The 14,391-nt window shown below is 34.8% G+C and overlaps 1 protein-coding gene across 8 annotated transcripts in view; it reads left to right on the top strand.

Moving 5' to 3' along the window:
- NUP133 (nucleoporin 133) overlaps positions 1-14,391 on the top strand; it is a 35,749-nt gene that overhangs the window by 7,799 nt on the left and 13,559 nt on the right. For all 8 annotated transcript variants that reach the window (XR_015258040.1, XR_015258041.1, XR_015258043.1 and 5 more), the window contains exons 6-18: positions 1,833-2,003; positions 2,523-2,678; positions 2,773-2,843; positions 3,414-3,561; positions 4,440-4,587; positions 5,324-5,481; positions 6,071-6,162; positions 8,475-8,638; positions 10,360-10,454; positions 10,577-10,801; positions 11,796-11,918; positions 12,374-12,473; positions 13,485-13,727. Coding sequence is in view for 3 of the 8 variants with exons in the window: in XM_086743759.1 (XP_086599885.1) it covers positions 1,833-2,003; positions 2,523-2,678; positions 2,773-2,843; positions 3,414-3,561; positions 4,440-4,587; positions 5,324-5,481; positions 6,071-6,162; positions 8,475-8,638; positions 10,360-10,454; positions 10,577-10,801; positions 11,796-11,918; positions 12,374-12,473; positions 13,485-13,727 (1,894 nt within the window). In the remaining 5 variants the exon portion in view is untranslated. The remainder of the gene's footprint in view (positions 1-1,832; positions 2,004-2,522; positions 2,679-2,772; positions 2,844-3,413; positions 3,562-4,439; positions 4,588-5,323; positions 5,482-6,070; positions 6,163-8,474; positions 8,639-10,359; positions 10,455-10,576; positions 10,802-11,795; positions 11,919-12,373; positions 12,474-13,484; positions 13,728-14,391) is intronic.

Genomic DNA, 14,391 nt, shown 5'->3' with positions numbered 1-14,391 from the left:
ATACAAAAATTCAATGTGTGTTACAATATCTGTTACCTTCAAAATTAGTTATTATTAATTACACTTTATCTCATGACCTTTTTGACATCTGCTGTTTGTGTCCTATGTTGTAAATGTTATTTTAGAGAATCAGCAGGTTACAAACATTTGTAAACCTAGTCAAAAGACAGTGATCTTCATGATGAAATTCTTGAGTTTCAAGGTATTAAGAAACACTAATACGTATCTACCCTATTAAAGCTGAATTGTGCCCAAGTTTCAGACATCAAGATGAGGAAAGCAAAATCTTACCAGGCTTGTAGTTGGAACATTGACATCAATGTGAATTCAGAGCTAAAGGAACTTTTTTTTTCCCCGAGCAGTACTCATTTGTTAATCAATGTTGTAAATCTGCATTTTAGGTATATGACAACCATACTTAATTAGTCATCCTGCCACTATGCAGATATTAACTTTAATATAATTTTTATATGGTATGATGGTGAAAATTTTGCTGTTTTTTTTTAAATTTCTTTTTATTGTTCTGTGAACATTTATTGTACAAGTAAACAGTTCATTCTTTCAGCAATTCTCCAGGCCTTTAACACTGATTTTTTTTTTTCTTGATTGTTGTACATACATCTAACAGACTTCCTTCATTCTGTGTAACATACGAACTTTAATCAATTTTGAATTGGAGGTACCTTTTTTGTGCCTCAGTGGTAGGAGGAATGAAGGTTATATCTATGTTAGCAAGTAGTGAAAGGCCATAGTTGAGAATCTATTGCATTAGAAGGCTGGTGCTGAAGCAATGCCACTATTCACACAGGTTGTTTTGGAGAGGGGGTTGTTATTTTAAGCTAGTTCCAGCCTAGCTGTGTGAAACGAACGTCTGTTAGTGGTCAGAGCCCATCTTTCAGTTTAGTTTAATTCAAAGGGTTTACAGCTTGTACACTTAGACTGCTCTGTGATGTGATCCAGTGTGTAGTATGTGGGGACTCACAAAAGGTCACTTCAGAAACAGACTCCTTGTGCTAATTTAAAGTGCTAATGTGAGTGCAGCCATCAGGACAGGCAAGAGATGCACTAGAGGAATCTCTGCCTCCTAAATGAGGTATATAAGCACCTGTGACGAAGTGCATATTTTGCATAACGCACAACCTTCTAGTTTTCTTAGTGTGAAGGTAACATTATTTTTCATCGTTAGATTCCAAAGATTATGGGAGATTTTGCTTCTATTGTTAAATGGAAATTGAGTTTCATGGATAAAATCGTCATACAATGCTAAGAAAATTAGTCTTTGCCAGTGCTAAGTCAGATGTTTGACTTTTTTTGGCATAACTGGGTGGAAGATTTGTTACGCAGTTCATTTAGATTAGTGTCCTGTAGGACAGGATGCTGTTTAAAAAAAAAAAAAAAAGTTATCATGTGCTTAGTAACACTTCAAGTTTTAAATGCACACGTGGAAGTTGAATGTTATTTAATTCATAATTCAACATATGAGTGTTACCTTTAGTAATACCTGTAGAGATTGATTGACTATATTTTCTTTTCACATTTTTCAGAAATATTGTTTAAAATTTTAAAACAGTGTACTGTAAGCTGTACTGTAAGCACTGATTCAAGCATAGAGAATAATGTGGAAAATTTGTTTAAACAGTCTTTTTATGTGATACATGTTTTTTAAAAAAAATTTTGTGTTGTTATCTCTCAAGTACTATGGATGCCTTCTGTCTTGTTCTTGTTGAGTGTTTACTCTTATAAGCTGACATTAATAATTTTATCTGACAATAGAATTGTTTCAGGAATGTGATTTTAACTTTTTTAATGTAGTTGCTTTTTCTTTTTATTAGGGAGGAAGCTTTATTTTATCATCTTCCAGAGGCCAGCTAGTTCGATTGATACCAGATAGTTCTGGCAAGATTCATCAGCATGCCCTACCACAGGGTCAGGGCGTGTTTTCTGGAATTGGTAGAAAGGTTTCTTCTCTTCTGGGTATATTGTCTCCTGGAAATGATGCTGTGGTAAGCTTGAAAAATATTTATATAGTAATCTACTTTGATTTCTCTCTGTAATTTCTAGCCTCAGTGTTTGAGAAAGGAAAAAGACTGTAAGAATGTACGATGACCAAAAAAAAAAGAGACAAGACTCATCTTATTTATGTTACTTATATTTCTCTGAAATTTGAAAGATAGACAGAAATCAAATAAATGTGTATGCTTTGTAAAGGAGAATGCTGACTTGTTCTTTAGATCTGAATAAATTGAGACTTTAAAGCAATAATGCTTCCTGGGGAGTATGCAATGATTCAGAGTTTTGCCAACTGCAGATAAGAAAGTATGAGAAACATACTTACAGATCTTCTTATAGGTATAAAATAAGACTTCTGTTGGAAATTATTGTAATACTCTCATCGTGTAATGTAACTTGTGTAGGTTGCCCAAGGATGTGATTTTTATGTGGACTGAGAGTGGTGTAGATTGTTGTATCCAAATAGTAGGGCTGTCCTTTAACCTTTTTAGCTTTTTCTTTTTTAAATGCAGATCTCTAGTGTTCTTTGGGATAAAGAGAGATCAAGCTTTTACATGCTAACGAGTTCAAATCTAAACAAATGGGAGATTGATGATTCATCAGAACGTTACGTTCTCAGCTGGGATATCAACAGAATCCTGAAAGAACATATTACAGATGCAATTTGGGTAAGAGCCAGCTCAGCTGGAAAGAATTGATTTGTTTGTTTGATTAGTAGCCTATTTTATGTATAGTTATAGTAATCTGTTCGGGTTTTTTTAGGGTTCTGAAAGTAACTATGAAGATATTAAAGGAGGAGTAAATATCCAGTACATGGATTTGCAACAGAATCGGTAAGGAAGTACATTTGTATCTGCTAAGACCTGCATTAATGAGATAAATGTGTTGTGTTTTCTTGCAAAAACCTTATGTAAGTAATTGCAGTTCAATTTTACTTGAGTGACACTGTTTATAAAATAAGCATGTCATATTAGATAACTAGGTTATCCTATACTTCATGCTACCGTTGTCTCTTTAGCATTACAAGTTCTTTACCTAATAATAGTTTCTTTTACTTTTTTTAGTGTAATTACCAAGTTTGGGTGTTTGATTTCACTTGATATTGCAGAGAAAGCAATTAAGCAATTGTTCCAGCAAATGCAAATAATTCTGTATCTCTTTAATTTGATTACACAAAATTACAACTGCCTTGGTTCAGTTTTGTACTGCAATATGAATACTGTTAATAAAGCAGCTTGAAAAAACAAACAGTATAGTCTTTCTAAAAAAAAAAAGTATTATACAATATTGGGAAACACTTACTTGTGATTGTACTTAATTATCTGTTTTGTTAATGGTAGAGTTTGAGCAGGTAAAATATGTAATAATCATCTCTCAATGGTGCAATATCTGTTGTTAAATAGTGATGGACTGGTGATACTTGCTGCAGCATGGCATCCTGGAGATCGACCATGTCTTGTGTACTACACTCTGATCACAGTAGAAGATAAAGGCTACCAGATGTCTGATGACGTTGTCGTGGAGGTTACACAGTATAATCCATCTTTTCAGGTATGCAAGTGAAGGCTCTGAAACTGAGTTAAGAAAGCACAGTGTTTCAGAATATTCCTGTACATAAATCAGCTGTCAGATTTTTGTCTAAAGGAAGATCAAGTTCTCTGTCTTAAGGTTGTAATTGGAAGTGTGTATTCGTACTACTCTGAGGAAAATGTGTGCTAGCATCTTTTAATGTTTAATAGCAGCTGTATGTAAAACTTATGCTTTACATTTTAAATTACAAAATAAAAAAGCCTCAAAAATAGAAGTCTGTAAACATCTGATTATTACTGATTTATTTTAATGTTTGTCTTATCTGTGAAAGTTTCTACAGAGTAATTTTATAGTATACACGTGCAATCCATTTAGAACAGATCTCAGACTGTTGAAACTCTCGCTTCTAGCAGGACAAGGAATTGGGAGCCCTGTATTTTGGTCCTTCATAGACAGCTGGCTTGCTGGGAAGAGAAGACATACTGGTTGTCCTTGGTGTACCTAGTTTGTGCTATCTCTTCTGGAAGCATAATTTTTGGCATTAACTGTCTTTGGTAAACTTCTTCCACTCTTCCCCCTCTCTCCCTAGCCTGTAATGCCATCTTAAAATTGAATTTTAAGATGGAAGGAGAGCGTGAAAAGTGTAGAATAATTTATCTGTTTCCTTATCTTTCCATGTGAAATTAGCAAGAGTTCGATATGCATGGAAGGGAAAAAAAAAAGAATTAGGGCAAATTAAAAGTGGTTTAGTTTGGTGTTTTTAGGTTATATGTTATACCTGTATCTTCTTGTTAAAAATTAAAACAAATTTAGGCAACTCACATCACCCTTTGAAATGTTAGATGTTTGTTTAAGGTTTTGATTATGTGTGTGATATTGTTCCTATGTAACACTTTCAGTCAGAAGAGGAAGTGTTGTGCTGTCTGGTGGTCCCAGATTACTTTAGCCATGCTGCTTACCTTTACAAGGAAGATGAAGTGTTTGCTTGTTCCACTGGAACTGGAAGAATTTCTTTACCACAGGAGAAAATCATATTGGGCATACAAGGTAACATACAGGGGAAAACAAAAAACAGAATCACATTTCATTGAAACTTTCTAATTGAATGTTTTTATAGTATTTAGATTCTTGGAGAGCAGAATGATGTTTGCACTCCTTTTTATCTTCATTAAGTCTTTCAAGTTGCGAGTTTCTCATAGGTGTGTGAAGAATGCTCTGACATGACATCCAGTATTGTTATTCCAGGCTCTCCGGTGTTTTGGATGAATATGAAGTAGATCCCCACTTTTGATATATGAAAGAGTGGGGGGTTTGTTTGTGGGGGAATTTTTCTTTTTGTTTTTTTTTTTTTTTTGAGGAGTTTTTTTTTTTTTTCTTGAAGTTAACTTTTGTGTTGAAGCTCAGACTAAAGTTTGTACTTAGGTGCCTGTGTCGGGTGTCCCTACGTACGTAATCCTTGATCTCCAGAGGTGTTTTCAAGTAGGATGCACACATTGGTCCTTAGGTAGAATTTGAACCACCTGAATCTTGGATTTTTTTTTTTTCCCCCCCCTTCTTTTTTTTAAACTTGCAGTATCTGGAAATCTGCATCTTGAGTAGCAAATAGTATCTACAATTTCTAGTAAGTCGAGTACTGTTGTCAATTACTGTTGGTTGGTTCATGACAAAATTTAATAATTGTCTATGAAACTGTTGGATTTTGTTCTTAAACTGGCATTTATGTGCTTTTTTTTTTTTTTTTCCTTTTTTTTTTTTTCCCTCCTCCCCTCTCCCCTTATCTTAGGAGACAGCATTTTAGGAGCAGGGTCCTGTACTAGCCTCCCCATATTCTTTGCCAAAAAAAGTGGACTTATCACCATCTTGTCCAGGGAAAACATTTCTCTGCTTCCTGAAGACCTTGAAGAGTCTCTGTCCTCTTCTATTGCTGGACCAAGAAGTGAGGTAATAATTGGTTGGCTGGTTGAAAACAACATCCCTGGAGTGGGAGGGAAAAATAGAGAAGTTGTTACAATATAAATTAGATAATATTTCTGTGGGGTAATAGTGAGTTTCAATCCTTATTCTAATTAAACCACCTTTAAAATAAGTTATTATTAACTAGTATTTTAGTGGAAGACCTTTATGGTCATTGCTCAGATGGAACTATATGTTTCTTATTGAACTAATCTCTAGTTAGATTTGTCTGCACTTAGGTTGTTTTTGTGGGTGATAGTATTCACAAAAACCTTTTAAATTCTATCAAAAAATGTTGATTTTGAATATTAAAATAACTATCATAATAATTTGACTGGTGAAATAAGTTGGTGTGAGTTCCTTTGCAGACTGTGTGAATTTTAATAAAATGCTCGAGGTCACACCACTGTGTGACTGTCATTGTAATGTATCTTGTGTTTGGCTTAATAAACACAACTGCTTCCATGTGACCTTTCTAGTTTAAATCTATGTTGTTGTTACTTAGAAAAATTGTTTTTATTTTATAATAAAGATTAGTATTTGTCCTTCAGCTGATGTTTTTACTTTACATTTTCAGAGTCCTGCATTTGATGCAACCAGTAGGCTAGAAATTATAGCTCAAGAAGATAAGACTAAATTACTGAAAGCGGCTTTTCTACAGTACTGCAGGTAGAAATTGCACTTGATTTTTGAAGCCTTGTTTGTTCGCTCTTCTTGAAGACAATCTGGTATTTGAGTAAGAGATTGTCTTGGTAAAGATACTCTTGTGCTGTTTTAATTAAAGCTATTTTAGTGACACACGCACATCTTTATTAGGAAAGTGTTAGATACGTCTTGGGCTAGTGAAGAAGTGATGCATGCTAGATAATCTATATCCTCAATGACTTTTTACTTACACTGTGTAAATTCTGTGGTTACAATAATGCCAGTGAAACAACTTTACATTGTTTCCTTTTCTTCCTCATTTTTATTTGCATAACCGTTTTCAGTAATACTTTCTGATATGTTTAATTACTATTTTTGTGGCCATGGAGATAAACAGCATGGCAGATTTGTGGCAAGACGGTATATTTTTTAGATGAACTGATATGAGGGAGTGGGAGTGGAAGGAAATACACTGATCATCAAACTATCTTTATTAAAGCAACTTGACTGTTGGGAGGCTTGCAATGCCTCTGAAAGCTTTGATTTTGAAATGAGTGATGTAAACAAAGGAGAAAGAAGAGAGATAAGAAGATGAACAGAGCTGTAGACTTTAATTATATTTAGAGGGGATTGTTTTCAATATATATTTATTTTAAAAAAACAAACAACAAACCAGCCCACAAACCCTCTTAGGACTAATCTCCTTAAAGAGTCTTAAGACTTGTAAAGAACAGATTTGAGATAACTGTAAGTAGGAGTGTTTTTGATATAAAGCTGCATGCGAGGTAGAAGATTGTGAAGGGGATTAGGCATATAGAATAAAGGATATCAAGGCAAGATCTATAAATGTGCACAGAATTTAGAAAGAAAATCTATGTGTATTCATAAGCGGGGATGTCAGTAAACAGAAGTGTTGCTGAAGATGGCTGTAGTCCTGAGGTGACCAGAGTAGCAGAGGTCTGAGAGCACAGATAACAAATATGAAAGTTGATGTCACTGAGGGTGTGAACATGGTGGTTGGAAACAGAGTCAGAAGAAAGTAGAAGCTGGTAAGGAAGATGATGTGAGATGGTATGAAAGTTTAATGTTATTTTGATTAAAATTTTACTTATTTATTAAAATAAAATAAATTAATAATTTGATTCGTATAGTGTGATTCAGATTTTTCCGGAAAAATTATATCGTAAAATCAGTGGAGAAATCTTCCACAGAACCGATGTAGCAATAGCCTGTCCAAATGGCCAAGCAGTTGATTCAGAGCAAACAATGGAAGGTTGTGCAGCCAGCAGAACTGTAAAGTCCACCGGCTGTGCAGTGAGCACAGTCCAGCTTTACAGCTAGTGACCATGACAGAGGATGGGATGTTCTATGAAGAGATTGAGTTGGCCCTTTGTGATGGTACTGGCTGATGGCAGTACATGGAGATAAAGTGCCCTATAAATTCCTTAGAAAAACATATCCTGTGGACTAGTAAAGATGAGACTTTCTTGTTTAATAGAAGATCCAGTATATTCCAGTTTTTTAAAAGTATACTTTGCTTTAGTAAACCTTTGTGCAATTTCTGGATGCACTGCTGTTTTTATTTCGAGACATCTGTGGTCCTAAAAATATTCAAACTGAAAGTCTCATGAAAAATATAAATATTTCCAAAATCAGACAGTACATTGAAATCACAGTATCTCTCCTTAGTCTTAATACCATAATTTTTAGTCACAAAATCAAATCGGTGCTTCTTGTGAATATTACATGCTTCTTACGTAGGGTTCTCCAGTACAACTTCATACCTTGGAGGTTTAAGAATTTGGATACTTCTTACTCTTTTACCTATTGACCTGCATAGAATAGGATTCTCTGAAGTTGTAGGAAATAAGCATAATGGATTATATTTGCTAACACATTTTTCTGAAAGCTTTTACTCTATTGCCGTTTGTGGGAGTGATTACATGCACTTTTGAGAGGATTTTAAAGCAAGCATTAGAAATTTGGTGACTTAGCTATCGGAGACATTCAGACTTAGCACTGTATCATGAATCTTTTATCTTAAATAGTAATAATAATAGGGATACTAAAATAAAAAGTCACTTGAAGCACTTCCAGGCTTCTGCTTTTTTCTTTTATGGATTGTGCCACCTGCTTGCTTTAAAAGAATTGGAATACCTTTTATCCATAGAATCAGAATACCTTTTATCAATAATTAGTTTAAAGATAATGCAAACAATGCTTCATGTTTATGACCTAAAACACTTTACAAAAAGGTTGTCAGAAAATTCTAGTAATTGAGTGCTTCTTGTTCCTATAATCCTATCTGTTATTTTTTTACATACTTTGTATTTCAGGAAAGATATAGTCAATGCACAAAGCATGGTAGTTGAGCTCTTTCCAAGTAATGCAGATCTGGATTCTGATGCTGACCTGGATAGGGCAGTGACTCAGATCAGTGTGGACTTGGTGGATGATTACCCTGCCTCTGATCCAAGATGGGCTGAATCTGTACCTGAAGGTAAACATAATGGTGTTGGGATTTTTGGTTTGGGGGTTTTTGTTGTTGGTTTGTTGTTTTCTTTTTGTTTTGGTTTGGTTTTTTTTTTTTGTTAAAAACTGGCTACAGTACTCTAGATAAAATTATAATTTAAGCTTTGCAAAGAAGGCATAGGTGTTCCTTGCCCTCTGACATCACTAGATATTTCCAGACAGGCTAAAAGATGCATCTTATGAGGCTGCCAGGTGAACTTGCAGTTACTGTGGTTAGTTCTTGATTTGATATAGTAAACACAAACAGCAAAGAAAACATTTCTGAGAAGGGTACTTTGTGCAAGGAACAGGTGGTGTCTCTTTAGTGTTTCCATGATTACTTGGACGATCTAAATTATTTTCCACAAATAGATATGGTAAGAGAAAGAGTTTATTTGCTTGTGCTTAGCCCTTTGTCAGCGTGGCTGCACAGCTTCTGGTAGGCTTGGACCCTGGGTGGAGTGAGCTCATATCACTCTGGTATCCCCTCTGGGGCATTGGTATTTATGTCTGCCTAGAAGAGGAAGAGAGAAATTTCTTTGGAACGTTTGTGTACGTAAAGGATTAAAGCAGACCTATTTTCAGCAAGAAACTTCTTTGTTCATGCTTCCCAGTCTCCTATCAACAGTGTTAACTTGAAACTGTTCCTGGGAGCTCTTGGTAGCAGCTGCCAGTTACTGAGCAGAGACTTAGTTTGAAAGTTTGTGTAGTAAATAGTTACAGATGGATGATGCTTGCTGCTGTTGTTTCTGCATGACAACCAGTTAGAAATTGTCAGGCATCACATCATTTGTATTTTCTGAATCAACTTTAGTTTTAATTTGTCAGCTTATCTGCCTTTATTAATGGTTAGAGCAAGAAGTGAAAACTTATAGCTTCTTGGAAATAGTCTTGCTAATTTTGCTCATAGTGATAGTTCTTCTGAGTTTTTGTATCTTGGTAGTCTTTCGGTTTAAAGCACACTTAGAATATACAAAAATTCTGGAATAGGAAAATAACTTGGGCTCTGGAGAACTCTGCTGAGGTGAGACACTTGTGAGGATACTCAATAAGGAAGCTTCTGTTGTCCTTACTGACTCCTTTAAGGACTTGAGTGGATGGAAATGTTAGCTGGGTTTTTTTTTGTTTTTTTTTTTTTTGTTTTGTTTTGGTTTGGTTTTTTTGTTGTTGTTGGGGTTGGTTTTTTTGGGTTTTTTTTTTTGGCAAGTTCGTTTAAGGAAGAAGAAAAGTAGAGCACTGCTGGGCAACCATTTACGTTGTGCAGTGGAATTGTGCGGGCGATGCAGAGTCAATTAGGTCTGAATGCCTTTTAACACTTTATTTTGTAGTAGCTGTGGTCTAGGGCATAATAAATTCAGCAATAGCTAGTCCACAATGAAGATAACAATTTGAATCTGAATCTTACTGAAATTTGAATAAGCTGGTGAGCTGGTATCTTAGCAGTGTAATGAATTGAATGCTTCAGAATAGTTGTACTGATCTAAAGATACTTGATTTCTTCTGAACGCTTTACTTCAGTGATGATAAGAGTTTAAAAACCACATTAAAAATAGCAATATATACAAGTGTGTGCCTATATTTGAAAAAGTACCAGTGCGGTAACACTTTAGAAATTTATAGAAATATGCTTACCTCAGAGGCAAAAAAGATAGTTATCAAAGAAATTAAGATATCAAGTGCTCTGATCTAAGATTTTTCTTTTCTTTTTAGAAGCAGTTGGTTTCAGCAATACATCTCTTATTCTTCTTCATCAGCTAGAGGATAAGACAAAAGCACATTCCTTCTTTGTTGAGTTTCTTCATCAGGTAAAATTCTAATATTTTTTTGTACCAGCACACACGGTAGAGAATTATTTTGTCTTAAAGTAATTCTTCTAGAAGACTGTTTAAAGTGCATTTGGTGGTGTTTGTTTTCTTTTTAATAAAAGGTTGGTATATTTGAACGTCTGGGCGTTTTTCCAGTACGGGGGATGCCGATGGCAACTCGATTGTTGCTTTGTGAGCATGCAGAGAAACTAGCAGCAGCTATTGTTCTCAAGAATCACCACTCCAGGCTACCTGATCTAGTGAATGCTGCTATACTAATGGCATTAAACAAAAGGGAGTGTGACATTCCACCAAGTCTTACCCCTGCAGATGTGTTCTTTCGAGAGGTAAGAAACCTGTTATTTCTGAATCATTGTACAGTATTGCAGGTAGCAGAAGTTGCGATGCTTTCATGTATACTTTGAAACTTTTCCCTTTAAAAATCAATTTAACTTTACACAATTTCCATTTAAATAGGGATGGTGTGTTAGTATTTTCCTTACTTTAACATACATATTTTTTATGTGTGCAGCTGAAACATGAATTCTGACAAATTTCATGTAGCAGAAGTAAAGTTGCTATGATTTCCAGCTAACTCACATGGATGGCCGTTAACAATTACAAGGGAAATTCTCTGGTACATCAGAAGAAGCATGCTAAACGGACATTTTTAAGGGGTGAACTGAAGAGTACGAAGCTTTCCAGATAGGAGAGCTGCTTTGATGAGCTGTCCTGAATGGGATTGTATCAATTCACGCTCATATTTTTTTTTATCCTCTCTAACATTACTGGATCTAAGCTAGTTCTCAGTTCATGCTACATTCCAGTCAAGTGCCCAGTCTTTATTTCTTTCTTCCTTCTTGAGAAGAACTATACACAAAACATTTACTCTGAAGAAGTTTTTTCCTGTAGAGGACAGTGATTGCTAATGGCGAAAAATAAATGTAAAAGAAAATAGAAATAATAGTCTGCTATTTTAAAGCAGGTATGTTATTCAGTATACTTTTCTAACAAAGATTCTACTGCCAAATGTTTCAGAAGAATATGGAGGAATATTCTTAATGAAAGTTTATGAGTTGCCTTCAAAAAAGAGGAATTTTTTTTTCTTCCAGTTTTAGGTCCAGAAATAAAGCAATTCTTGTATTCTAAGTATTGTATGAGATGTAAGCTGGCGATTTCGTTATTTATTTGAGTAGTTGATGTCTTTTAATATTCTTGGCTGTTGATGTGGTTCCTACTAACATTTGTTTCTTTTTCTATACAACTCATAACTTGCCTTGCAGGTACCAGCTGGTAATGGACATGTTTGTGCTGAGTGCAATTTTCCTTTCTGTCTTTAAGGTGTCCCAGATAGATTCCATCTTTGAATGCTTACTAGAAGAGGAGGAACAAATCCTGAAAGATATGCCTATTGAATCAATTGAGTGGGCTGAGATCGTTGTCAATGTGAACAACATCATTAAGGTATAGAACTGCATTAACTAAAATGTTTGTGGGAGGGGAAGGTAAATCCTGAAGAGCACTCAACAAGTTGAGTGCAGTACATCTGAGTTATTGATACAAGAACAAAAGTGCATGCACTTTTCACATGTCCAGATATATTAGAAAGGAAAAGATGGTCTCATGCAGAATTAGGGACATTCCTTTTCCTCCTGAGTCTCTGCTAAAGAGAACTTGAGAAGTTGCAGCATTGTTGGAAGCTGTGAAAGCATGGGTATGTAGCAAAGAGTGAAGAGCTTATGCTTGAGCACTGGGGTTTCTTGCTTAGTCAGTATGTGCTCTTCTGAACAACTGAGAAAGTAGTGTAGAAAGAAGTGAGGTATTAAAAGAATATTTTAGAATTATAAAGGACAGCATCTTTTACGGTTTATGTATATGCAGGGAGACTTTAAAGTACTTATGTCCTTGCCTTTAAATAGGACATGCTACAAGCTGCTTGTCAGTATCGTCAATCTAGAGCCTCTTTATATAAAACAGGAGAGCTTCCAGAAAGAGAACCTGAATATATCCCATGGACAGGTGAGAAATTCTTATTACTAGTTTATTCATTATCTATCCTAAACAAAAATACTTTTCATGAATTTCAGAACACAAGAATTTCGATCTGAATGTTAAACTTACTGTGAAAAGCTTCTACAAGGTTGTCAGTAAGAATGAGAGAAGCTAAAGGTTTCATTTGGGGAATTAAATGAATCAATGAACATCTCTTTTGTCCATTATTGATAATTCTTTATAATTTGCATTGGAAATTTGACTACAAAAACAAACTGTGAGACAAAGCTGATTTTTTTTTGTTTTTGGTTTTGGTTTTTTTGTATGCACTGGTTCTGTTTGGCAGATCTACGGGATACATAACATTAGAATGAATCATAAAATGTGATCTATAACAGTTTTAAAATGAGTGATGATTTTCCACTTCCTTAAGTGTTTTGTTTTGATGGTTTAATAACATGAAAAACTATCGGACCAAATGCTTGCAGAAGCAAGCACTTTCTGGTTGGTGCTTAGGCTTCCTTGTGGCCTCTACATACAAAACAAACTTGGTTAGTGCTCCCAAGATAAAAATCTTTTGAAAAGCAGGACCCAAGCAAGCTATTTTGGTGCATTTATGTCTTGATGACTACGTCCAAGTATTTAAATCAGGTTAACAGAAGCTAGCTTTTCCTTGTGTATATTCTCTGCTTTGCTTACAGATCATGCAAGTGATTCTTTTCTTCTGAAAAGTAGCTAGTATTGATAGTTGACAGTGTAGATCTGTGTAGTTCAGGGGGTGGTTTTGTTTCTGTTCTTCTCTATTTACTACATTTTGGCCAAGTTTGTAAAGGTAGATGGAAGTATGTGTTTGGTTTGGGATTTTTTTTTTTTGTTATAGTGTTGCTTTGATTTTAAAAATGAAAATATTTATTAGCTTTTTTCTTTCTATTTTTTTAATTATATGTAGTGATGTTTTTGTTATACTTCAGCATAGATTCTTGTGATTATAGGATTATAAGATTATTGTTTTAATGTCCACTGTGTTGTTTTCCCAAGCATCTAGTGGCCTTCGTACAGCAATAATACGTCAGCATGGAATCATTCTGAAGATGGTGTATCCCCAGGTGGACAGTAACCTCCGTAGCATTGTGGCTGAACAGTTGGTGGCACTACTGGATTATTTTCTAGATGGTTATGTTTCTCAGCTGAAATCTGTGGACCGCCCTGCTGATCAAAAGAGATATAGCAATGTGGAAATGGAATATGTGCAGAGAAGATCAGAACTCTTGTCTCCTCTCCGTAAGTATTGTCTGTTTTCCTTAATGCAAGGATTCGATGAGGAAGTGATGCAGATCTGACGGAGTAAATGGCATCTGTGTATGAATTCTATTTGTTCCATGTGTTTGCCTTTAGAATATAAATAACTGGTTTTGTGATGTAATGGGACATTTACAAAATAAAAACAGATTACAAAATTACATCCAAGACATGCTCATACCCCTAATTAGACACATTGCTGCTTGAATTTTTAAATTTTTTTTCTTTTGCTAATTTGTTTTATTTTTCTGGCAGGAATTTATCTTGTGCCAGCTGGCTGAAAATAGCCTATAAATTTATTTCTAAGTGTTTCTGTTGTTGCTAGTTGACGTAAATTTATATGCCTGGAAGTTTTAATGTTTATCAAGAAAAAGTTATTTTTCGAGTCTTGATTATTTAATAATCAAACCTACTGTTTAGCATGTTAGATGTAATGAAGTCTTTAATGAGTAATTGAAAGCAAAGACCCTTTGTTAAGTGGAAATAATGCTGAGCAAATACATTTTGGTAAGTTTATAAAGTTTAGGTTTTTTAGACTAAAAATGAATGCTATAAATAGATCAGTCTAATAATCACTGCCTTTTAACATTCTTAAGCCTTAAGAAAAATCTCTTAAACTATTATTGTCAGTTTTACTGACATTCAT

Source organism: Chlamydotis macqueenii, chromosome 3, assembly GCF_036417535.1.
Source record: "Chlamydotis macqueenii isolate bChlMac1 chromosome 3, bChlMac1.mat, whole genome shotgun sequence".
NCBI lineage: Eukaryota > Metazoa > Chordata > Aves > Otidiformes > Otididae > Chlamydotis > Chlamydotis macqueenii.
This window is presented reverse-complemented; position numbering and strand designations above follow the sequence as displayed.